This window comes from Meles meles, chromosome 8 (assembly GCF_922984935.1).
Source record: "Meles meles chromosome 8, mMelMel3.1 paternal haplotype, whole genome shotgun sequence".
Taxonomy (NCBI): Eukaryota; Metazoa; Chordata; class Mammalia; order Carnivora; family Mustelidae; genus Meles; species Meles meles.
The window spans coordinates 43,868,728-43,895,255 of record NC_060073.1 but is presented as its reverse complement, the minus strand read 5'-3'; the positions used below and the strand labels follow the sequence as shown (position 1 = coordinate 43,895,255).

At 42.0% G+C, this 26,528-nt stretch overlaps 2 protein-coding genes across 6 annotated transcripts in view; one reads left to right on the top strand and one right to left on the bottom strand.

Moving 5' to 3' along the window:
* Window positions 1-12,358, bottom strand: part of UEVLD (UEV and lactate/malate dehyrogenase domains) — a 54,374-nt gene extending 42,016 nt beyond the window's left edge. For 2 of the 4 annotated variants that reach the window (XR_006820063.1, XM_046017235.1), the window contains exons 1-3: window positions 12,189-12,358; window positions 5,458-5,542; window positions 1,458-1,523 (exon numbers count right to left, since the gene is read on the bottom strand). Coding sequence is in view for 2 of the 4 variants with exons in the window: in XM_046017235.1 (XP_045873191.1) it covers window positions 1,458-1,523; window positions 5,458-5,542; window positions 12,189-12,230 (193 nt within the window). In the remaining 2 variants the exon portion in view is untranslated. Of the gene's footprint in view, window positions 1-1,457; window positions 1,524-5,457; window positions 5,543-12,188 lie in introns of those variants that run through there. The other 2 variants (XM_046017236.1, XM_046017237.1) reach the window with 2 other exon arrangements.
* Window positions 12,359-12,441: 83 nt separating this feature from the next.
* On the top strand, window positions 12,442-26,520 carry SPTY2D1OS (SPTY2D1 opposite strand). 2 transcript variants are annotated; one of them, XM_046017238.1, is made up of 5 exons: window positions 21,737-21,805; window positions 22,222-22,307; window positions 24,079-24,116; window positions 24,777-24,874; window positions 26,080-26,520. In XM_046017238.1, the coding sequence occupies exons 1-3, from the start codon at window positions 21,737-21,739 to the stop codon at window positions 24,098-24,100; spliced, it is 177 nt and encodes a 58-aa protein (XP_045873194.1). In that variant the 3' UTR covers window positions 24,101-24,116; window positions 24,777-24,874; window positions 26,080-26,520. The 2 variants fall into 2 exon arrangements, 1 of the variants encoding a protein (XP_045873194.1); XR_006820064.1 differs by lacking the exons at window positions 21,737-21,805; window positions 24,777-24,874; window positions 26,080-26,520 and adding an exon at window positions 12,442-12,572 and having other exon boundaries at window positions 22,222-22,314; window positions 24,079-24,108.
* Window positions 26,521-26,528: the final 8 nt, after the last annotated feature.

Below are 26,528 nucleotides of genomic sequence, written 5' to 3'. Positions count from 1 at the left end.
CTAACTCCACTGTTCTCTCCCCATTTGTTTTCAGATCTTCCTTAGCCCTTTTTTCAGGGCACCTCCTCTCTCACATGCCCAGCAAATTCATTTATTAGTCAGTAACCAAATAAACAAACTCAACCATTCAATAAATAGTTATCAAGCATTTTCTATAAACACAGCACTGTGTATTAGTGATTTTGGATAATATCCTTCCTGGGACTATTTGCATTTTAAAAGAGGAATAAATTTTTAGTTGTGGCATTTCAGGCACCCCTTCAGAGAAATATATTAGAAACAACGCTTCCCTGGTGTTCTTTACATCATACTATAGAAGCAATCACCTATACTTATGTGAAAGGTTAGTCCTGTTGAACATTGACAGAAGTAGGTCTGGAAAACTACGAAGAGTTAAGTATAGGGGAACTAGTGATTTTTGTTTGTTCTTTTTGGCGCTTAATTATTTTAACCTATCGGGCCACCTGAAAATATGTTGCTTTCTTTGAGCTCTAATGGCCTCAAATTTCCTGTTGGAGTTTCAAGTTATAGCCTGATACCACTATGTGGCCTTAGGTAAATCACTTGACAAGGCTAAGATTCAGTTTCACCCATAGAATGGGGACATCATATAGATGGAAAGGGAGAGGAATAAAACACTGATGTAATGAAGAAAAAGGTGTGATCCTTGCATTTTGCTATGGAAAGCAACAAGAATGCTCCCTAAGAGCAGGCCTATATCTGAGTAGGGGCCCAGGGTAGGCAGCCTAAGACAGGCCACTTTGGTATAAACATGATTTTGAGTTAAAAGTAATCAAAACCCAGCAGATGCAGGAAAAGCTCTCTGCCTCCCTCTCAAATGCCGAAATTTACTCTGGAAAGAAGAGCCTATACCAGGAAAAGAGCTCCTTACAGAGACTCCCCTTTACCTAAAAAATTTACTACATAATAGTTTTTCCAAGCATCTCCTTTCCCTTCTTGCTAATGGTTTGTCTCCCTTTTGTGTCCCTAGGCCCCTCCCCTCTCCTTAGCTCATACAAGCTTCATGTTACCGCATTACCTTTGGAATCTCACGTCTGTGTGCATCCCTCATACACACACCTATTAAGTTTGAATTTCTCCTTTTTATCCGTCTCATGTCAATTTGATTCTAAGTCCAGCTAAGAGCAGAGGAAGGTCTTCCACCCCCACACCTGTCTTATCCTCCTCTGTACACTAGCCCCTAGCAGAGTAGTCGTACATAGTTGACACTCAGTAAGTATTTGTTGAACTGAACTGGATTTTATTGATATTAATCTAGGCCACCGACTAGATGGGACAGCATTCTGCTATGTCCAACAAGGTTCTGTATAGATTTTATATATATGTATATATATGAATGAAAATACTTTCAGAATGTTACAGAACTAAACAAATGTAAGTTCTTGTTTAGTGGCTCTTTTACAAAACTCCCACATGTTCTCAATTGCCACACTTACCCTGATACATCACAGGAATAGTGCCAGTGAAATTCAGCAGGTCTTTCTGGGAACTATCTTTGAACACTGGAAGAAAAAAGGCCCCAAAATGTGCACTCAAAAGTAGAAAAAACAGTTTTAAGTTTGTAGCATGCATATACACACGTAAAGAAGCACACATAATTTCTAAAGTTCATCATCTTTGAAACTGTAAATATGCTGACAAGGGGGAAATTACTAGATATTGTTTTCTTAGAAAGCCAAGAGGATAGTTGAAAACACACAGGGCTCTGATACAGAAATCCCAGGTTCTAGGCCTACTTTCCCCACTCAGATATGGGCAACTTTTGGCTACTTCAATCTCTTTGACCTTCAGTTCCATCATCTATACAATAAAGATAGTAAGACTGTATCATAAACTTTTCATAAGGATCAAATGAGTTAATATGAAAACATACCTAAGAAGTTTAGGATTAGCAAATGTAGGGACATTATCAAATAACTGTCACATGTAACAAATCAGTTATAATCACTTTCAGATACCAGACTATAATTTTATAAGGAAAAAAGTGTTAGCCTTATTTTTTAACTGACTTTTTTGAAAGGTCACTATTTATCTTCCTCGATTTCTTTAACTCCATTATTTTCGACCCTTTTTCCACCTTCATGTGTCTCTAACTTCAACTTAACCCATCAATGACTGTGTATACAGTGGCAGGGAATTAATACTCTCAACTCTGAACTGAATACAGAAACACTACCTCTGGTTTCAAACTACTCAACTGCCTGAGAAGGTAGTTCTCTTAGTACTTAGTAACTATCCTATTCAGGCAGTGGGAGAAAAAATTCTAACTAAATTTGATGACGTATTAGAAAGAGAAAAGAGGAAACCAGGCTGACAGAAAATTCAAGGCCGAGAGGGTACATAAACACAAATGTTTACCTTGAACTATGTAAGTAAAAGGTAACAGTGGGTAAAGGGATCTCACTCTGTGGCAAAAACAAAAATGAAAAAGAGCAGTGGAAAAGGGATTGTTACTCAAGAAAACAGAATAACCTAGAAATGTGGTAGAGAAGATGTAGGTGTAAATATATATAATCTAATAATCCAAAATAGAAGTGATTATGATACATGATTATCACTGTCTTCAAAAATAAAATGTACACTGACAATATTAATCCCATAGCTTGAGAGTTTAATGGCATGGCTAGCTTGCTCTAAATGGAGAAAATGAGACTAAGAATTAACAGGTATAATGACGTTTTAAGTCTCTATGATGAAGAAAGACATTTAAAAGAATAAGCTAGGGGCGCCTGGGTGGCTCAGTCATTAAGCGTCTGCCTTTGGCTCAGGTCATGATCCCAGAGTCCTGGAATCAAGCCCAGCATCCGGCTCCCTGCTCAGCGGGAAGCCTGCATCTCCCTCTCACACTCACCCTGCTTGTGTTCCCTCTCGCCCTGTCTCTTTCTCTCTCTAGCAAATAAATAAATAAAATATTTTTTAAAAAAAGATAAAAAAATAAAAGAACAAGCTGTATGTGAGCAGAGGGCAAGACAGACACATGTACAAACCCGACTCCATCCCTAACTTCCTGTGTACTTGAGTGAGCTATTTAAATTCTTTGAGCCTCGGGTTCTTTATCTGAAAAATGAAGGTGGTAACACTTACCTCCAACTTTGGTTGTAAAAAATATGTAAGATAATGTAGCTAAAACATTTGGCAACGTATCAAGCATTCAATAAATCCCAGAATCTTGGGATAGAGTCCCACATTGGGCTCCCCGCTCATCGGGATGGAGTTTCCTTCTCCCTCAACCCCTCCCTGATGCTTGCGTGCACTCTCTCTCTCATGCTCTCTCTCAAATAAACAAATGAAATCTTTTTTTTTTTTTTAAAGATTTCATTTATTTATCTGAAAGAGAGAGATCGCAAGTAGGCAGAGAGGCGGGCAGAGAGAGAAGGGGAGGCAGGCTCCCTGCCAAGCAGAGAGCCTGATGTGGGGCTTGATCCCAGGACCCTGAGATCATGACCTGAGCCAAAGGCAGCGGCTTAACCCATTAAGCCACCCAGGCGCCCCAACAAATGCAATCTTTAAAAAGAAATGTATCTCCATGTATGGCTTATGGTCAGAAATTCTGAAAGATAGTAAGTAAAATCTTTCTTAGGCAACTGTAAGTGAGCAAGATAACTAAAACTTTTGTTATTAATAATTCAGAATCAACCATATGATAGGCAGAATAATGGCCTCCAAAGATGCCCAAAACCCTAACCCTTGGTACCTGTGAATATGTTAACTTATTTAGTAAAGAGACATTTTGGATGCAATTAAGTTAAGAACCCTGGGATGGGGAAATTATCCTATGTTATTGGAGTGAGCCTAATTTAATCACATTGGTTCTTTTTTTTTTTTTTGTCTTTCCAGCATCTCTTCGTATTTATTTGCCATCAACAGAGTTTCCAAAAATAATCCCCGTTGGATGAGCTCTGGGGCAGGTTTGCAAGTGTTCAATCACGGTATTGTACAGCTGAAGCTAGTACTGCCCTGTATGTTAATTAAATAAAAACTTTCAGAAAGTGGTTGATTTTCTGTTTCTAGAGTTGCTGTTCTTCTTCTCTTCGCTCTCCCGTTGGATTTGTAGGTGTTTGCAATGTTTAGATAAGCTATCGAGCTGATCTCCTGCTACCTGATGTAGTCTCAGGCTGCTACTTCTCCGCCATCTTGACTCCTCCCCCTCTTAATCACATTGGTTCTTAAAAATAAAGATATGGCTACAGAAGGATGGTCTGAGAGATGCAACATTGCTCGCTTTGAAGATGGAGGAAAGAGATCAGGAGCTAAAGAATGTGGGTCACCATTAGAAAATTTTAAAAGGCGGGGCACCTGGGTGGCCTAGAGGGTTAGGCCTCTGCCTTCGGCTCAGGTCATGGTCTCACGGTCCTGGGATCAATCCCCACACTGGGCTCTCTGCTCAGCGGAAAGCCTGCTTCTCCGTTTCCCACTACTCCTGTGTTCCCTCTCTCACTGTGTCTCTCTCTGTCAAATAAATAAATAGAATCTTAAAAAAAAGAAAGAAAGAACATTTTAAAAGGCAAGGAGGGGTACCTAGCTGGCTCAGTCAGTGGAGCATGCAACTCTTGATCTCAGGATCATGAGTTTCAGCCCCACCTTGTATGTAGAGATTACTAAAAGAAACAAATAAACTTAAAAAAAAATAAAAATAATAAAAAGGCAAGGAAACAGACTCTTTGCCAGAGCCTCCATAAAGGAACTAAGACCTTCCAACACTTAGATTTTAGTCCAAACATGTGTTGCACTTCTAGGTTACAGAATTATAAGACAGTAACCTTGCGTTTTGCTTTTTGTTGTTGTTGTTTTTTATTTTAAAGATTTTATTTATTTGTTTGAGAGAGAGCAGCAGCAGAGGGAGGGGGAGAAGCACGCTCCCACTGAGCAGGGAGCCCAGTGTAGGACTTGATCCCAGGACCCCAGGATCACGACCTGAGCTGAAGGCAGCTGCTTAACAGACTTAGCCACCCACGTGCCCCTAAACTTCAGTTTTTTTAAGCTACTAAATTTGTGCTGATTGGTTGTTGTTGTTTGCTTTTTATTTTATTTATGTATTTATTTATATTCAAGCATAATAACACAGTGTTCTATTAGTTTCAGATGTACAATATTATGATTCAGCAATTCTATACATTTGTCAGTGCTTATCAAGTTAAGTGTACTCTTAATCCCCTTTCTCTCTTTCACCCATGCACCCCACCAACACAACCCTTCTGGAAACCAAAATTTGTTCTCTGTATTTAAGCCTGTAACGTTTTTGCTAATTTGTGCTGGCAGCAACAGAAAATTAATACAATACATTGTATTAACTTAAATTTCCTCCTAAACCACAGGTTGCCAAGTATAGTTCAAAATCAAGGGACAGAAGAGAGAAATTAGAAATTATAACTTTGTAGCTCTCTGTAAAATAATTAACAATTTAATGTAGCTAAAACTAGGGGTTATGATTCTTACCATAGGTGTCCATAGAATATCTGAAATGGGGGAAAAACATATTTACATTCTTTAGTTCTTCCACAGTTAGATCTCTGAACTTGTACTGAAAAGAGAAAAATGAGAATGGAATAAGAATAAAGCTTTAAGCAGCAGAACAATTACAATGAACTTTTAAGAAACACTATGTGCTAAGCCCTGGGCTCTGAGTTTGACCAACATGGATAGTATGTGATTTAATCCTCTTAATAAGGACCCCATGAAGGTTAATGGGCTGATAACTGCTCTGCTCTATGGAGGATGAAAATGAAAGACACAGAATCAAAATGACTTGCTGAGTTAGGTAGCAAATTAAGGAGTGAAGTCAGAGCTCAAACTCTGGGCCCGGTCTTTTTTTTTTTTTTAAAGATTTATTTAATTATTTATTGACAGAGAGAGAGAGAGAGAGAGAGAGAGCACGAGCGTGCGCGCGCACACATGCACAAGTAGGCAGACAGGAAGGCAGAGAGAGAAGGGGAAACAGGATCCCTGCTGAGCACAGAGAAGGGGAAACAGGATCCCTGCTGAGCAGAGAGCCTGACACAGGGCTAGATCCCAGGACCCTGAGATCATGATCTGAGCTGAAGGCAGAGGCTTAACCCACTGAGCCACCCAAGCGCCCCTGGGCCTGGGCTTTTCATCACTGACTCAAATGGCCTCCCAATATACCCTGAAGGCTTAAGAAACAGGGCAGGAGCACCCACATCACCATGTTCGAGATGCAAGTCTCATTCTTGAATACCTCATTCACTTGAGACTCCTTGATTCCTCCCAACCCTCCTGGTACTGCATCCTGGGTTTCAAAGGAGAACCGACAGCATTCAATGGTCTGCCATCAAGGTGAGCAAACTGCCTCCTCACTCATCCAGATATACTCCCTGAAATACTACCTTGGCAAAATCATTTAACTTCTTTAAATCTCTTTCCTCATTTGCAAAGAGAAACAATACTTACCTCTAGACTTGTGCTGGGGATTAAATGAAGGAAAAAAAAAAGTATGTTCAGAATTTTTTCTCAGGGTGCCTAGGTGGCTCAGTTGGTTAACCATCTGCCTTTGGCTCTCAGGTCATGATCCCAGGGTCCTGGGATTGAGTTCCGAATGGGGTTCCCTGCTCAGCGGGGTATCTACTTCTCCCTCTTCCTCTGCCCCTCCCCCTGTCAATGCTCTCTCTCTCTAAATAATCTTTAGGGGGAAAAAAAAAAAAGAATCTTTTCTCAATCTGAAAATGAATTTGAGAAATCAATTGCATTTGCACTAGTATCTAAAAGAAAAAACCACTTAGGAATAAATTTAACAACAAGATGTAAAACTCAGTGTAAAAACTACAAAACTTTCTTTCTTGTTGAAAGAAATTAAAGTATCTCTAAGTAAAAGAAAGCCATCCCTTGTTAATAGATCAGAAAACTTACCATTGTTAAGATGGCAATATTCCCCAACAGATTCAAAAACAACAATCCTTATCAAAATCCCAAATGGCTTTTTTTTAATTTGCAAAAATTTACAAACTGATCTTAAAATTTGTATTGAAATGGAGGAGACCTAGAATAGCCAAAAATAATCTTGTAAAAGAACACAAAATTTGGGGGTGCCTGGGTGGCTCGGTGGGTTAAAGCCTCTGCCTTCGGCTCAGGTCATGATCTCAGGGTCCAGGGATCGAGCCCTGCATCGGGCTCTCTGCTCAGCAGGGAGCCTTCTTCCCTTTCTCTCTCTCTGCCTGCCCCTCTGCGAACTTGTGATCTCTGTCTGTCAAATAAATAAATAAAATCATTTAAAAAAAAAAAAAGAACACAAAAGTTGGAGGATTCATACTATAACTAAAAGACAGGTTGGGGTGCCTGATGGCTCATCTGGTTGAACGTCCCACTCTTGGTTTCAGTTCAGGTCCTCAGCTCGTGATCTCATGGGGAGTGGGGTCGAGCCCCACATCAGGCTCCATGCTCAGCAGGGAGTAAGCTTGAAGATTCTCTCCCTCTGCCACTCCCCCAACTCACCCTTTTTCTCTCTCTCTCAAATAAATAAATCTTAAAAAAAAAAAAAAAAGGACAAGCCATAATAAAAAAGACAACAACAAGTATGGGAGAGGATGTGGAGAATCAGAACTCCAGTATATATAAACCACTGCTGGTAAGAAAATGGTGCAGCTGCTTTGAAAAAGTCTGGCAGTCAGGAATTCCACTCTGAGGTATATAACCAAAAAAAGTAGAAACATATGTCCATACAAAAAAAGTCTGCAGAATTGTTCAAAGCAGCGTTATTCATAAAAGCTAACAACAACAACAAAAAAACAAGCTAAATGTCCATCAACTGATGAATGGATAAATAAAATGTGATAAACCCATAAAATGGAACATTCAGCCATAAAAAGAATAAAGAACTGATATGTACTACCACATGAATGAACCTTGAAAACTGTTAGGCTAAGTGAAAGAAACCAGACACAAAAGGCCACAAATTGTATGATTTGTATATGAAATATCCAGAATAGGCAAATCCATGAAGCAGAAAGGAGACTAGTAGGTGCCTAGGATTGTGGGAGATTGGGAAGAAATGGGGAATAACTGCTAATAGATTGTGTTCCCTCTCTCTGAGTCTTAAGCTTTTCATTTGCAAAGGAAATACAGCTCCCCTACTACCTAGCAACTTCACAGGTATGCCTTATGATTAACCCATGTAAAAGTGAGATATTAAACAAAAACATATGTAATAGTAAGTACAGACAAGAAATGAAGAACCCACGTGAAGCATATCTACATTAGAGAAAGGCCTCAAAGAAGAGCTGTCTACAATCTACATTAGAGTCTATCTAGAACGGTGCAGAAAATTAGAGGGAACGGAAAAGATCATTTTAACATGGGAAAGAATTTGGCAGGAGAAAAAGTCTATGATTATTAACCACTTGAGAGCAGGAATCATGTCTTACTCATCTCTGTATCTCCCCACAGCACTCAGCACAGGGTATGCCTCTGATAAATGTAGGCTGATTGGATGGGAATTAGCAAAGAGGCAGACGTATATGAGAAGAGTGGATACAGAAAGAAATTATGATCGACAGGACTGGGCATCAAAACTAAGGACTGATCAGATAAACTGCAGCAGAGTGAAATGAGGCCCAGATTCAGGGTCCCTGACTCGGTGTAAACAATGTGAATGAAATCATCCCACAAATGCACAAAAGCCTGCACTGTTGTCACCTGGAATATTTATTATGAATGAAAACAACTTTTGTTTTCTACCTAAAATCATAAGCTGTTTTTTCTAATCCTGTGAGAATGTGATTAATGGCCACATAGGGATATACATCAGAATGGATTTAATTGTGAAATTGCTATAAAAGTTGGTCAAAAGAGGGAGGGCAAAAGCAGTCTTCTTCCGGGCTTGAATACCCAAATGTCACTACTAGTCAAATACGTGATTTGCCTTTTTGACACCTAAAAAAAGACCCATTTCATCTTTCCTGAAAAAATGTTCACATCACTTTCACTATATATGAAACAGAATATCTTCTTAGTGCAATATTAAGGCACATATTCCCTAACTGTTCCATACCACCTAAGAGAAGTCTACATAACATTCTCTAAGGAAATGTGCCTCAGGCTATATGATGTACTTAAAGGGAGCAGACATGTCACTGAAGAGGAAACACGCGGCCTGGGAGATTCTAAAACTAAAGCGATTGTAGTGTCACAAGAGTTAGTAACATTGGGGCACCTGGGTGGCTCAGTCAGTTAAGCCTCCAACTGTTGATCTCAGCCCAGGTCTTGACCTCACAGTTGTGAATTTGAGCCCCACAGGGGGCTCCATGCTCTGCATGGAGCTTGCTTTAAAAACAAAAAAAAGTCAGTAAACAAGATGGGATCGGGAGGGAGACAAACCATAAGAGATAAGAGACTCTTAATCTCACAAAACAAACTGAGGATTGCTGGGGGGAGGGGGGTAGGGAGAGGGTGGTGGGGTTATGGACATTAGTGGGGAGGTATGTGCTATGGTGAGTGCTGTGAAGTGTGTAAACCTGGCGATTCACAGACCTGTACCCCTGGGGCTAAAAATACATTATATGTTTATAAAAAATAAAAAATTAATTTAAAAAGAGTCAGTAACCCTGAAAATTTGAGAAGTTACTAAAATTTTAACTTTATCTGCTATATTATGTTTATTTAGTAGGGACTTATATTTAGGAAGATGTATAAGTGTACTCTTATGACATCCTCAAATACAGGACACACTGAGGAATACTTTGTGGCATCATTTCATTAAAAAATGTTAACTGGCACACATTTTACAAACCAAGTCCAATCGTACATTCTATGAGTGAGCAAAGGTAGGTTAAGCTACTTGTCCAAGATAACTAGTGATGTGGGAACCACAAAATTCTGAAATACCAATGAGGGAACCAGATTAATTTTTCTAAACTTAATATTTATATCTTAAAATATTTATTTATTTGACGGAGAGAGAAAGAGAGTGCACATGTGCACATGCAAGCGGGGGGGCAGGTAGGGGCAGAGGGAGAGGGAGGGAGAGAGGGAGAATCCCAAGCAGACTCCCCACTGAACATGAAGGCTGAATGTGGAGCCTGATACGGGTCTCCCCATATCCCACTCCCTGAGATCATGACCTGAGCTGAAATCAACAGTCAGACACTTAACCGAGCCACTCAGGCACCCCTAAACTTAGTATTTAATACCAACTAAAGAATATATACATACGTGTATACACACGCACACACAGAAACATATACACTAATTCAGAAGAATAAATACCCATGCACCAACCTGCTCACATAAGATCCAGAACAGTAATGTCCAACAAAACATTCTGCCACGATGGAAAAGATCTATATGTGAGGATCTAATATAGGAGCCACAGGACACATGTGACTGTTGACAATTAAAATGTGGCTGGTGTGACTCAGAAACTCAATTTTTAATTTTATCTAATTCTGACAAATAGCCACTTGTGGCTACTGGATACTATATTAAGACAGCACAGACCCCTCCAATACCATTATATCTGTCTGGGTGCTCCTCTCACCCATTCAACTGCCTCCCTTTAACATAGATTTACATTTCTCTGCCTTCATCTGCTTTTATCATGCATATGTGTGTATCCCTAAACAACACGCTACTGATTGTTTAGTTTTTGTTTAATTTTAATTTTGTTGGCTTTACCAAATTGTAACTTTGCATGTAACTCCCAATTTTTTTCACTCAATATAACGTTTCTAAGATTCATTTGTATTGTTGCACATTGCAGTTGATTTTCACTGCCACACAGTAATGTTTTCCATTATGTGAATATACAACAAATTATTCTTCCTTCTGTCAATGCACATTTGGGTTGTTTCTAATTTTTAGTTATAGATAATTCTGCAAATGTCTGTTGCTTCATATACTATGAATTCTCTGTGGTCTCTACCTAAATGCAAAAGGGATATAAATCATACATAATCAAATTAAAAAGGCCAAAGTTTCTCCAAAATGGTTAAATAATCATTTAACCACCAGCATCCTCCAAATCATTTCAAATTATCTTAATTCATGCTAATCTAATGAAGGAAAAATTATAAATATTGCATCCTCCAAATCATTTCAAATTATCTTAATTCATGCTAATCTAATGAAGGAAAAATTATAACGTTCTTATTCTACTCTCAACTTTAACATTTCTTCCCATTGAACAGTAATTTGTCATGCCCCCCCTCATTTAAAAACTTGATACATTCTGTGAAGAGAAGACACAAAGGGCGTAGTCATAAGCATGATACTTTTCTTCCTACAAAATCTAACCCACCTGTCCCAGTAGATAAAATCATTCAAATCAATTAAATAAACACTTTCAGTCATGAGGCTTCACAACCTCGCACAGATGTGCAAACTGCCAACTAAGGCAAATCCCTACCCCCCAAATAGCCTGCATGTATGATTTCTGCACAGAGAAGTCTTAAGAAAACGTTAAGAGTCACTTAATTAGAAAGCTGGTGAAAGGAGGGTTGCCTCAGAGTATACACTGGTGGGAAAGCAAAGGGCCTGGACCAATGGCCTGGACTAAGCTGGAAACTGGTACTAGTCATGCCCCAGAAATGTAGGTTAGACTTCTGGGTCGGGCCTCTAGCTCAACCTTCCTATATCTATTCAAGTCTTTCATTCACTGCAGTTAAGTAGCACCTCCGCAGTGGTCAGGCACAGTGCGAGGGAAGGGAATACAAAAGCACCGTCTCTGAATGAATAAATAAATAACTGTAAATAAATAATTACTCCACAAAGTGATATTCCAGACTTCCGAAAGCAAGCAGGGAGAAGGGCGTGATTCCGAAATCTTACAGGGAGTGACATCGGAGTTGAGTCTCAGACAGAGGAGACTGCAAGTCCGGAAAAAAGGGGCAGGCCCTATCAGCAGAGAGAAAGGCGTGGTTAAAGGGACAGGCGAGCGCTGGGAGCACTTTGAGAACCAGAGACGCTGGTGGCGTGAGAAAGTCTCCCACCGGGTGGAGGCTGCGGGCCACGGAATCGTGGGCGGAGCCACAGCCCCCACCCCGGGACTTGAGGGCTCGGAAGGGAGAGACCGCAGCCTCCCGGGGGACACTCCCCGCAGCCGGCTTCAGGCCAGCCCGCCTCCGCTCCAAACCCCGAGATGAGTCGGGAAAACGTCTCGACGAGGCAGCCCGGCCCCGACACCCCGAGGCCCCTGACCCGGCCCGGAGGGCTGCCCGCACCTTGCCCAGTAGCCGTCTGAGACCCTCGCAGTCAAACTCCATCTCCGTCCACGTCCCGGAGCCAGGTTCTGTGTTCCAGCCCGCGGAACTCCTTCCGTGCCCACCCTTGGACGGAGGCCGCCCAGGTCCAAGTCTCCCGAGCGGTCCAATGCCACGCCCCTTTTCAGGCTGGAAAGTCCGCCCGCGTCCAACGCCCAGGCTTAGCTGCGGCTTAGCTGCGGCTCGGCTCAGCTCGGGAGGTCGGACCAGCGCCCCAGCGCGGACCTTGAGCGCGGTCGGAAAGACGTTAGCGCCCCGGGGCCACGACCAGGCTTGCTGGAAGGAAATTTGGGGACATCTGTAAGGAGAGGAATAGGAAGGACCCGAGGAGATGCAGTAAAGGAGGTAGAAGCAACTCGCGCTGTTTGGGAAGAGTTTCTAGAAGGATGTGTTAAATTCAGTAGAGTATCGAGAAAGATCAAGACCAAAAATTATAGTTAGATTTAGGAAGGAAGAGGTAACGAAACTTCAAAAGCAAATTTTCTGGGAGCTAGAAAGGGAAAATGGTGTCAGAAGGAGCATTGTCGAAAAACTGGGAGATGGTGAGGGTTGGTGCAGCGTGCGGGGAGGAGTTGCCTTTTTTTTTTTTTTTTTTTTTTTAAGGAGGGGCGCCATAACTGTTGGTGGCAGGGAGAGGAAAAAGCTAGGTCAGAAAAAGAGTTTGAGAACAAGAGAGAAGGTAGATTGGTGGATAAGGTCATCCACATAGAGAGGATGAAGGGATGCAGTTTGCTGGCTTTGTCTGGTCTCCTTGGCTTGTGATTTACTTACCTGCTTTATCCCTTATTTGAGCCGCTGGGCTTAAAAAGTGCAGAAGATGGGTATTTTAACTGTCAGGAGGATAGGTAAGCAGGACTGAGGTTGTATTTACAGCGTGAGCCAGAGGCATGAATGCCGTAACTCTCTTAGGAGAAAATAAAGGCTGGAAAGGGTATTATTCATTCAACAAACTTTTGCTGAGCATTGACTATTTGCTAGATCTTTTTCTAGGCCTGAGGATACAGCAGTGAACAAAATGGGCAAAAAATATCGGTTGTCCTAAGGCTGTCATTCTTTTATTAGGAGGAGAGCAAAATAATGCATATAATAAGTAAATGAGACCATATGCTGGAAGGTAATCAAGTGTTGTGGTGAATAAATTTTTTAAAAGACAGGGTAAGGAGGGGTGCCTGGGTGGCTCAGTGGTTTAAGCTGCTGCCTTCGGCTCAGGTCATGATCTCAGGGTCCTGGGATCGAGTCCCACATTGGGCTCTCTGCTCAGCGGTGAGCCTGCTTCCCTCTCACTCTCTCTGTCTGCCTCTCTGCCTACTTATGATCTCTCTCTGTCAAATAAATAAATAAATAAAAATCTTTAAAAAAAAAAAAAAGACAGGGTAAGGAGATCAGGGTAGGTCTCCTTGAAGGGTGAGAGAGTAAGTGCTCTCTATTAGAGGGCATTCAAAGCAAAGTCCTACAACAGGTGTGAGCTCAAAACTGCAAGATGGCTGGTGTGGCTGGAGTAGAATGAAGTAAGAAGGGAGGAGACAGATGTAGGCTAAATCAGGGAAATAAAGGGGAAGCCACAAATGGCTTAGGGTAGTGATTCTTCCTGTGTGGCCCCAGACTCAACAGCCTTAGCGTCACTTGGAACTTGTGAGAAATACAGATTCTGAGACCCTATCCCCAGACTTAGAGAATCCAGAAACTCTGGGGGAGGGGTGGTTCAAGTAATCATTTTTGACAAATGTGGTGATTCTAATGCCTGTGGGGCCTTTGTAGACATTCGTGATTCTGGCTTGTCAATACCCTATAGCCAGAAGAGCCTCAGGAACACACCCACACTTAAGCATGTGGGGTTGATTATTCTTTGCAGTGAGGGAGCAGATTGGGACTGCTCACTGCGGGAGTGTGATGAAGACCTATTATAGGACCGTGGCTTTGGGTGACTTGGGGGAGGGTTTAATGAAGTGAACCTTCACTCTGGATTGGGAGCTTTGAGAAAGCAAGAGACAGTTCTGTGATTGGATATCTCAGTAAATATCCATACAACAGGAAAACTGGAGCAAGGAGAAAGCAGTAATTGGTAAAGCAGAAGCAGTCACTCACATGCATTAGCAGCAAGAAGAGGATGTTTGGTATTTCATGGGCTACACAGTGACCTGGGTTTGTCTCTGCTTAGAAAAAATTATGAAGTGGCTTTATTTGGCTCATTTTATCATGGTCTGAGTGACCCTGTCTGTGAGGATGTTTTATGCAACAGGAGCATAACATAGCCTAACCGTGAGTGGCGTGTCAACTTCTAACAACAGGGAGACCTTCCTGGCTGGGTCAGACCAGTTCCCAGATGTCAGGGGCTGCCTTTTTCTTTCTTAGGCTTTTACTCTGAGAGAAAGAGGAAGCCGCTGGAGGGTTTTGAACTGAGAAGTGATGTGACCAAGTCTTAAAGGAATAGGTCTGACTGCTGCCTTGTGAAGAGACTGCCTGTGGGGGGGAGAGAGGAAGCTGGGAGAGAAGGTAGGAGGGGAGAAGATTGAAAGATAAGAGGCCTCTGAGAGCACCTCTTGGCAGATCTACCAAACGTAGGAAACAATGGGACTTACAGGGCCTCTAAGATCTAACAGACCCTGTCCAAAATCCATTAATCAAGGAAATTACACCAGTTAGAAGTGAGGCCTGAGCAAGGGTCTTCAATCTTTGATGAAAGAACTGTTTATGGAAGACAACTTTCATCCAAACAACTCGTTCTCTACTGGTTTAGTCACCACGAATGACTTATAGGTCCTGTGAACACTTTATGCCTTTCTCTGTATGTATAGCCATCATTTCCTGTGTGGAAGGTACTTTGCTAAGAGTTTTACATGCTTTATCACAGTTAATCTTCTCGGAACCCAATGACCTACATAGAATTATCTCGGTTTTGCTGGTGAGGAAACTGAGGTTTGGGATTGTATTACCTATTTTCTTGTTTCTGAGATCCTGTTGAGTAAGAGATGTATTACTGACAAGGTTTTGGGAAAGAAAAGGGTACAAAATTAAATATAAATACCAATTTTAACACACCTATTTGAAAAGAACTAAAATGTGAAAACGCATGCACCTTAAAATAGAGGATTTATGATATAATTGGCTCCATTTTATGGATACGGAAACCAAGACTCAAAAAGGTTAAATTATTGCAGAGAGTGGTGTCAGAGACCATGTTCCTTCTCTGTGCATTTTGGTGCCTTCCTGTGTGTTAATTGTGATGAAAATTTGTGATTAATAATCTCCAGGAAGCTAGAGTTCTATGCCTATTGGTACTTAGTCATAAGAGGAAGATTGTGGAGTACAAACACTGGCTGACTTTGGTATGCCCCCGGCCCCCCACATCCAGAAACTGGCACTATATAGCCTGTGATGTAGCCAGACTGAAATACTCACTTTTTCCCCAAACCTTTCATGTCTTCTGTGCTTTAAACTTTAATGCTCTGCCTGGGTTTTTTTCTTTTTTTCTTTTTTTGTACTGGACTACTTTATCTCTTCCCCTCTTTCTGTCCCCAAGGACTGTAAGGTCCTGACAGGTATCAGATCTCATTCCCAGTGCCTCGCATGCTTGAGTTTATGCATGTCTTCATTCTTCTGATAGTTGCTAAGTTTGCTGAATGAATGTAAGTGTAGGGTGACCAAAGCCATAAGGAGAAGATGGTATAGTGTACTAGTTCTCAGCCTTATTAGCGTCTCAGACTTCAAAAAAAATCTTTTGGAAGATACAGACCTGTCCCAGAAAAATAAACATGCCCACATATGCAGTCCATTTTGTGTCCAGTTCTGGGAATGTTCAGAGATTCACTGAAGCTCATCCTTGCACCCTGGTTTAAAAAACTCAAACGTAGTCAGTGGGAGCATAATTTGCTACACTCTTTGGGTAAAGTAATCTGACATACCTTTGACACTATAAGAAAAATTTTGGAAATTTGTCTTACTGAAATTAAGGTACCCAAGACATAGGTACAAAGTTATTAATTATAGTAAAAGGAAAAAAAATCCCCAAACTAAGAAATGGGAACAGTGTATAGTTTGCATCTTTGTTTGTAGCTTGAGAAAAGTCACAAGAATGGCTTGTTTAAAATTAGAATTTTTTTCTTGATGTTCTGCTTCTGATCTCTGTTTACACTCTCTGCTTTCATAGTTATTGGTCCTATCAGACATATTGTTCAGGGATGAAATCCTGGTATTCCAAATATCAGACACATGTATCCTTATCTTTTCCCTCATTTTTTTCATTGTGGTAAAACACACATAATGTATAATATCCCATCTTAACCATTTTTAACTATACAGTTCACTGGTATTAAATACATTCGTAATGTTGCCCAGCCATCTCTACCACCCATCTCCATAATGCTTTTCCTCTTCTAAAACTGAAACCCTTTATCTATTAAATAATATCTTCCTACTCTTCCCTCTTCCCAACCCCTGGCAACTCAGAATTCTATTTTCTGTCTCTATGATTTTGACATCTCTAAGTACCGCACCAATGGAATAGAATAGATAGCCCAGAAATAAATCCTTGCATACAAGATCAAATGATTTTTGACAAGAGTGCCAAGACCATTCAATGGGGAAAGCCAGTCTTTTTAACAGATGGTTCTGGGAAGATTGGATATCCATATGCAAGGATGAATTAGACTCTTACCTAACACCATATACAAAAAATAAAATAACGGGGCGCCTGGGTGGCTCAGTGGTTTGGGCCGCTGCCTTCAGCTCAGGTCATGATCTCAGGGTCCTGGGATCGAGTCCCGCATCGGGCTCTCTGCTCGGCAGGGAGCCTGCTTCCCTCTCACTCTCTCTGTCTGCCTCTCTGCCTACTTGTATCTCTCTCTGTCAAATAAATAAATAAAATTTTTGAAAATAAAAAAATAAAAAATAAAATAAATCAGAGACCTCAATGTAAGAACTAAAACAATATACCTTTTAGAAGGAAACAAAGGAAAAAACGTCATGACATCGGACTTGGCAGTGATTTCTTGGATGTGACACCAAGGCATAGGCAACGAAAAAAAAAATAAGTAAATGAGACTGCATGAAAATTTTAAAAACATGTGCATCAGAACCCAGGATCCTTCATTTAGATGTATGGAACCTGTGTTGCTGTTCATTGACCAACAACCTATGCTGCATCAGGCAGTCCTACCACAGGCATCCTTTGTCCTTGGGAAGACATCCTTTGTCCTTATGATATGAAATTATAATCTTTCTTTTCTTCTCTTGAGTTCTTTTTTTGGAAGGATTTTATATAGCCTCTCCTTTGTCACGCTCTATCGGAACTGGCATACTCTGCCATCTTGCCGCTTTCCTGGTTAACAGGTAAAAACTTGGCACTACTCAGAAGAAATTGTCTAAGAAATGTTGTGTAACAATTGCAACATTATGTATGGTGGTAAAAAGTGGGAGAAAACCTCAATGCACATTGTGCCGTTTATGAACTCACTCCGAATCCACCATTCAATCCACTCCTTCAGCTCCGAATCCACCATTCACCGCTTGCTCTGCTGTAATGAACCTGAACCTTGTAAAACCTTTTTTTCCTTGCTCGTAAGGATGATGTTAAGTTTTATCAATGGAGTGCCTTGGGAAGCCACTAGAGGACGAAGAAACTTCTCTTCCTGGTTCCAGGATGCCTTTGTTTCTCCTTGTTCCGCTGTGTGGCTGGCACGTGGGGGCTATCCAGTGGTCCTCACCCATGTTGACTTCCCGTGGCCTCTCTATGGACTGTTTTCCATTGAGTTTCAGTGGTGTCCCTGCCACTGAATAGCTTGTCTTGAGTTCTACCAGCAGCACCCCATGGGGTAGCTTTCTGGTATATTCTGTTGGCAGATTCTCAGCAATGATCAGTGAGCCTCCCAGAAACCCCCTGGAGACTTCCTGGCAAATTTCACCAGCATCTAGTGATTTCTCTCATTGTGAGGTCTGGCCTGCAGCTGATTGGATTTCTCTACCCTCCAGTCGGAGATGACACCACTTCTTCACTAAGTTTTGGATCTCAGCTCTGAGGGGTGGGGGGCACACTTACAAGTTTGTTTCTCCCTTGGGTGCTTTGCCTCAGCCTTAGGGGTGGTGGCTGCTCCGTATATATGCTATGTCTGTATAGGTAGAGCTTTCTACCTTTTCCTTAGTTAATCTCTTGTTCCTAGTTAATAATTCTCTTTATTAAACTTTCTCTGTTGAAATTACGGCGTGGTTTCCGTCTCTTGACTGATAGATTCATCGTTAGGAGAAAGAGGAAATAAATGTGGACTATTATTCAGAAATTAAAAAAAGAAAAAATTGGATTCCTGCGTCTACCTAGAAGGATCAACTGCTACAGAGTTGCCTTCTCTCCATAAACGAAGAGAAGATTGCACGGAATACATGAAATAATTGTTTTCAGATCTTGCACAAGAAGCAGCAAGCACAGGCCTGTGAACTTGGAGAGACAGTAAATAAAGGAGATGAGCCTTGCAATTGCCCCATTGATTTTCAGTGATTTTCAGACTGCCGCACCGTGGGGTTCCCCAAACCAAGATTAGTCTTGCTCGGTTGTAAAGAAAGAGCAGAGTACAAAGGAGGCCAGAGTGCCAGGAAACTGCAGGTTGGGGTCCTGGTAAAGAAGATTCCACAGAGAGAGAACTCTGGAGATCTCAGTAGGGGTCCTTGTGAGTGTTTGGCTGAGTTCCACCAGGATAAGAGTCACCCACGAAAGCAGGCCAGACACTTCCTGGAGCTCCCAAAAGGGCTAGGAGTTGTGGAAAATTCCACAGATTTGAAAGGCTGAACACAATAGGCATCTGAGAGAGTGCCCAGTGCGCTTGAGAAGGATCATAGCTCAGTAATGGGGATAATTATCCTCAGAGTAAAAGCTGTTCTTTGCTCACTTAACAAATATTAAAACAAGCCTCGGAAGAATCAAACTGATCCAAACATCCTCAGGAAAAACAAACAAACAAACAAACAAACCCACACTACTGAAAGGAATATAACCAAGTCTAGGAGACAGCCTTGTAAAATTCACCATGTGAACATTGAACCAAAACTTACCAGGCATTCCTTTAGGAAGATATCACCCATAACAAAAAGAAAAAAAATCAACCATCAAACATCCCCAGAAATGACAGAGATGGTAGATTTGCAGATGGGGTCCTTAAAATGTTTATCATCAATCTTACAAAAATGCCCAAGGATACAAAGGGAAGCATGAACCTGACGTGGAAAAAAAAAAAGAAAGAATTTTTTAAAAGACAAATTGAGCTTGAAGAGATGAGAAATAAAACATCAAATGAAAAATGCAATGTATGGGATTCACAGAAGATTAGACACTGTAGGGGAAAGACGAGTGAACTTGAAAAAGAAAACAATGGAAACTATACAAAATGAAACAAAGAGAATCAAAAGACTCAGGAATGAACAGAACCACCAGCAAGCTTTGGGACACATTCCCATTGGTTACTGGCTTTGCACGTAATGGAGGTCACAGAGGGGGACTGGGAGGCAGAAAAATATTTGAAGAAATATTAGCCAAGTATTTTCCCAATTTGAGGAAAACCATAAACCCCAGTTCGAAGATGCTCACTGAACCCCAAAGAGAAGAAACATGCAGAAAATTATATAGTCACAGCAAAGTAAAATTGCTGAGAGTAGCGATAAAAGGTTTTTTTTTAACAGGCACTTACCATGTGATTCAAATACCCTTGCTGGGATTTACCCTAGAGAAACTAAAACTTATGTTCACACAAGAAACTGTACCCACAGATTTATAATAATCCAAACTCTGCTCCTAATAACCCAAACTGGAAACAGCCCAAATGTTCTCTGAAAGGTAAGTTGATAAACTGTGCTGTCCGTGCAGTGGGCCATGTGTTCATCCAATAAAACAGGACAAGCTATTGGACAACATGGATGAATCTTCAAAGCTTTATGTTAAGTGAAAGAAGCCAGTGAATGAGCCTGTCACTCTCTTTTTGTGAAGTTCTGGAAAGTGCAAAAGCAGATAAATGGTTTCCAGGGTGCAGGGAGTCCAAGGCAGGAGACTTATTGCAACGGGGCACAGGGAACTTTTTGAGATAATTGAAACTTCTTCTCTCCTGATGGTGGTGGTAGTTACGAGATTGACACATTTTTCAAAACTCATCAACTGCACGCTAAAAGGGAGTGGATTTTATCATATGTGATTTATACCTCAATAAAACTTCTTATTAAAAAAGAATATGTTTAAATTTTTTTATCCATTGACCCAGGATGATGTCCATGATGTATTGTTAACAGAAGAAAAGCAAGGTTCTTAGTAGCGTACGTAGTCTGATCACCTTTAATAAAGTAACACTGGAAAGAAATCCTCTATATCCCTCTATATGTGTACTGATGTTTGCAAGTTCATGGAGGATCCTTTGGCAGAAGGGTACACACCAGGCTTGGGTACATCATGAGGGTGGGAATTGAGAGGGAAAAGAGGGGAGATTGTTAAATTTTTCTTACATGTCTTCAGGTGGTTTCGTGTTTTAACCATGAGCCCCTATGATTTTCATCATTCAAAAATGTAAAGCAAATAAAGGGCATATCAAAATAAGACGGGGACGTGTGTCTGTAGAAAGAATTCTGGTGGTGAGAAGGGTCCATTGTGACACTGCACGGAGGTCAAAGGGGTGAAGATGAGGTCATTAGACTTGACAAAAAGGAGGTCTTTGTGTAACCTCTGAGAGCATCTAAGTAGTGGTGTGGGACCAGAAGTTGGAATGTGATATATGGAAAAGAGGTAGAGATTGGGAAGAAAGGCTTTGAGTGTGGACCACTGTTTAAGAAATTTGGGGTCATAAAAGGAAATTAGGAAACAGGTTAGGAAGGGAGCCACAGCATGAGTTAGAGGTTTCTGCGAGGAAAGGACTTCCTTGTGGCTTCTTGAAGGCCAAGTGAGGAGAACCAGCAGAGAGTTACTGACCAAAGATATTGAAGAATGGTATAAAATGATGGTGACAGAGCCCTTGGGATCATGAGAGAGTTGCAAGGACAGAAATAAGAGTTGTCTTACTTTTCCTAGAATTCAGTTTATTCCATTCACACCCTTCCCAATCGCTGTCTGCCCTGTCTGTCCTAACAGGTAGCTGGGCCCTGAGTTCTGGCCCTGGTCTGAGCACCAGCCTTGTGACCTGGTGCAAGTCACTTAGGCTCTCTACACTTCAGTCTTCTTATTAAATGGGCTTGATAATAGCACCTACTTCATATTGTTGCTATGAGAGAATGCATGTAAAAAGCTTAGTTTGCTGCTCAGCTACAGGCTGGGGACAGTCTCTCTGACCTGTTGTGAGCCTGGGCCATGTGACCAGTGATGTCACAAAGCACTAGTAGACTCCTAACTTCTCCACTAGGGCAGTGTGGATCCTTTGGAGCCAAGGACTGGAACTGACATGCAAGACCTCTACCAACTGAGGGTTTCATGAGCACACTCCTTTGCCAATATCTTGGTGAATAGTCTTTAACTGTGCAGTTGTGTCTTAGACATCGTTTTACTTGTTATCATGATTGTACTTGGCTGGATGCTTTTTGTTGGACTTGCATGTTACATGGGCACATTTCCGGAGTTCATGGTAAGTAATGACTCTGCCTGTGAACCCCTGGTAGTGGGCAGTCCTGGCTCTGGCTCTCAGAATCCAGCTGGGATTTCTGACCGAAGGGGAAGGATAGTTGAGGTCTCACCACTAATTAGAGGTCAGGATGCAATGGGAACAGAGTTAGTTTCCCAGGCTACTTTTCATCCCCTTGGGATATCTTTAAGTTCCACCTGCCTCTTGGGTCCTAATAGCACTTATCTCAAAGCATTATGGAATTTATAAGGGGTCTGCTGGAGACAGGGTTTCAGGCCAAGCAGATCAACGGTCACTGGTAGGAAAGGGAATGTGAGCATTGGGGGGACCTCCCAACGGCCCTTGCGTCAGACAGAGGCGGTTACCTACTAGGCCAACAAGTAGAACCACTTCTGCCTTTACATTTCTTTCTGACTCAGCCTCCAACTCTGAAGTGGAAAGAGAAGTGGTCTGTTCAGGAGGACAAGACACGGCTGAGGAGCCAGACTTTGGATGAAGACCTGCAGCTCTGAGTGAGTGGTCAGGTCTGCTGGACTCAACTTCTCCCTTTCCAGAGAATGCTGCAACACTCTGAAATCTCAGTGGAGAGTTTATGTCCCCCTGGGAAACAATCATCTGGCAAAGGGGAGGTGGTTTGAGGTATGCGGTGGGGAAAGAAGACAGCAAGCCTTGCTTTGGGCAGCAGGCCAAGATTGGTTCAGCACATCTCCTAAGTATTCTTTTCAAAGACTGTTCCTGTCTATTAATATCTTTTCTCACAAACTGTAAGAAGTTGGATGAGTATTTTCAGTGCCCCTTTTTGGCAGCTCCCAAGACTTGAGTTATGGTGAATGAGTTCAACCCCTAACCTTGCTCCTCACTAGCTGTATGACCTTGGGAAGGTTGAATTCTCTCTAAACCTCACTTTCTTCACCTGCCCAATGGCGATAGCTCAATATCTTACTACTTTTGTGAGGATTGCATTTGGGAATTCATGTCAAGCATTTGATGCAAAGTATTCACTAAGTGCTAACTTAACAGATGAGCAAAATAATGAACTGGTCAGCAAAGATTGACTTGAGACAACAACCTCAAGCTATTTACCCAAGGTCACAGACCAACTCGTTTGTGAAGCTGGGATGCAAGCATAGGACTTAATATCCTCTTGGACTCATTCCACTGGACCAGCCTGCCTCTAGGAAACATGAATACAGTATCCTTTTAGCAAGCAGCTCCTGGGGTTCTCATATCCCACTCCCTTTCATTCAGACCTGTTTTTTCAAAGATGTTCCCACTGTTAAAGAAACTTAAAGTCTTAGTAATAAACCGTTACAGGAGCGGGTTTTCTGGGAAGCTACTCTAGACGGCAGGGCATCAAGTCCCAACCCCAGGGGTACTAGGAACAGGGCATGAGGGTTCTTTTTTTCTTCCTCCACCTGCCTCAGAATGTCTATGTGAATATTGACCCAACTCAGTTCAGACCTCAGACCTCAGGGGATGGGGATGTGGACGGGGGCACTGGGCACCAGCTTAGCTGAGCCGCCTGATCCTGACCAAACCACCGAAACTGTTCTGCTCCTCAGCTTTCTCCTGCTGTGAAATGAGCATAACAGCCCATCTTCCTTCCCTTCCCTTTCCAGCGAAACTGAGAGGAGGCATACCCTGCATCATGAGGGTTTACCTGTGGTGTTTCACAAAATGCAAGATTTTTCTCTTTCAAGTAGCCTAGCAATAGTATATAAAGTAAATTGCTCACAGCATGCCTAGACAATCCTCCCAATTAATCCAGGGTATTTTGTCTTGTTTTGTTTGCATAGCAATGCTTTTTTTGCATCTGATTGCATAAAATTGGTAGTATTTTGACGGGAGAGGAGTTAATAAAGATGTGATGCCAGTTAGATCCTAACCACGTAGGATCACCAGTGAACAACGCCCTTTATTAAGGGTTCTTTGGCCCCAAGATGCCAGGCACCCTGGCCAACTGTCCCATAGCTGCTTACTCTGATTGGTCCCCCCCCCTACAAGGTCACAGGAGCTGATGTCACAATTGGTGTCTGAGCTCTGGCCCCCAAAATGGCCATGGCAAGCCACTGAAGTTCAGACTAGACCACAAAACTCTCCAGCCAGGAGCTATCATGCTGGGCTATCCACCATCTGGTCTTGAATGAAGACAGCCCAGTTCCCAGGACTCAAGGAATTGAACACCTTTCAGAACCACTCATTTTCCCTAGCACACACTGCCAGCTGAGCAAGGGACTCCACGATGATTGTTGTCTTATGGTTGGTTCTCATTGCAGGAACCATGTGGAAGGGATATAAGTATCCCCCAGGAGGGGTAAGTGTGCTTTCAACTTTGTTCTCTATTCCTACTTTGAAATATATTCTCCCAGATCAATGAGCTAAGCATCAAGATCCAACTCTAGTAACTTTAGAAACAAAGAGTCTTTTTTTTAAGAGTCTTTATTAAGAAAGTCCTTGTAGCTTACGTACTTCTATTATCGTTCACTGAAAGTTCCCTCTCTTTCATGTCTTTTATACATATATTCTTGAGTCTTTAGTCTTAGATTCATCAGTTTCAAAGAACCTGGAGGTATAGGGGTAAAGACATCTCGGGCCCAGAGTCACAACTGCCCGATGTAGATCACCTCGTCTTGTGCTCAGTGGGCCATTTTGTGCGCTCTGGCTTCAATAGCATTTCTTAAATCCGCTCACACCAGCAACCCAGACCTCCCTCTTTCTCCTCGAGTAAACGGTGGTCAGTAAAGTGGTTCTGGTGCTAGAGATCTTCTCTCTTCCTGGTAGACCTTGGATATTTGTCCCTTTTTGGCCTCCTCCTCCATGGCTATGTCCCTCTGGCAACTGGGATCAAAGGCATTAAGACACAGAACTAGACAAAACTACTTGTGCCTGTCCTTGGAAAGGAGGGCAACTGCCTCATGCCCACACTCCAGCAGACACTAGGTAAGGCCCACCTGACATACTTTTCTCCCCCCAGACCCCGGTGGAAATAAGCAAGGATGATCCTGGTGAAGTAATGCAGCTCTGAAGCTCACCTGGCTGGCTACACAGCTCCTGTTGTTGGTTTCGCATAAAGTAATTGCACATTATTTTGTCACATTTTATGTAAAAAGTTACTGTACTTTTTAAGATGAAGACTTGGTATTCTGTTAGCTCAAAACGGGGATGTAGGGTGGGGAGGTAGTTAGATGAAATGTGATTGGGTCCCCTGTGTTTTAAGACTGGCAGTAAGACTAAGATACCTCGTTCAATTTGCCCCCTATTCTGTATCCTTAAGGATAGAAATTCTCCAAAGTTCCTTAGACCCAGTTCCCAAGTATAGGCTTTCTCCTGCGTCCAGGGTTCAGGGTTGAAAAAAATGTTACAGAAAAGGCTGTTGGGGTAACTTCAAGCCTATCCTTTGGGGATACTTCTCTGTGGCCTTTTCAGAGCTATTATCAAGAACTTAAGGCTTACACTGTATGGGGAAAGGACTGCATTTTAATATTGGGTGCCAAATTATACATTATTTTTATTCTCACAATAACCTGGGTTGGCCCCTGGCCTCATTTAACAAAATGGCAAAAATGAAGTTGAGAGGTTCAAGGATCTTACCAGCCCCACAGCTCTGGATTGCAGTCAAGATTAACATGCAGACCTTCTCCTTGGTTTTTATGTGCCAAGGAAAAGACCCAAACAAGAGCCCGGAATATCCAAGATCTTGGCTGTCTCTTGGCTCAAATGCCTCCCTCACCTCAATAGCCAAGAAGGTGCCTGATGATTCTTTGAGCAGTGATTGCCGCTAATAGAAACACATAGGAACAAAACATAGAAACACATAGAACAAAAGCCAACTAACTGCTCAGTCCTCAGTAGGATGCAGTTTGAGTTTGAGACCAAGGATGGAAACCTAAGTATAAGACCCATGCTATTATTCTGGGCGCTTGAGCCCTAATTCTTTGTAAGCCCTCTAGAGGTGGTTTGGGATTTTCTGATCTTGAGGGGAGTTGGGGGGCAGGGCAGGGGAAGAACCTGAGAGTAAGTACTTTTGAAGCAAACTGTATGGAACTTTTCCCATCCTGTGGCTAGGTGGGGTGACTGATAGTTCCACTGGTCAAAAGGGCAATGTTACCACCAAAGTAGATCTTTTAGTTATGCAGGTAACATTTTGTCGATGACTATTTGGTTCATGTTTGCTAAACTCTAAGTGGCCCTGGGCACTGAATGGATTGCCCTTATTTTTTATGTTAAGAAAATTGAACTCAAAAGCCGTAAGCAACACTGTGTAATCCTGACTCTAGGATAGTACCATCTCTTATACCTCTTACGTGACCAAGACTCTGCATCTCATCCGGTAAAGTGCCTGCATTCTCTGGCTGCACAGCTGTGCCCATTTGCCTCCTACATATCCCAAAGGACTCATCTCAGAGACTCATCTCAAGTTATTTCAGGATCTATTATAAGGGATCAGAACCTGCTCATTTTCTTGACAAGAACTATATACCCAGTTGTTCTTCCCTCCAGTTTCCTGAGTATACCTCCAAACAATTCTCCTAACTTGGGTATCTGGTAGCAGACCAGCTCTCTTAAGCTGGTGGGGGTGGGGAGAGGTGTCAGTTGTGAGCGGACATGAATGTGTCAGGGAGAATGAACAGTTGTGTATGTGTAAGGAGGCAAATCCCATCTTAAGTCTGATGAGCCTACAGGGGGTTCTAGCTGGGAAAATGTTCAGGGCGATGGGAGAAGGAAT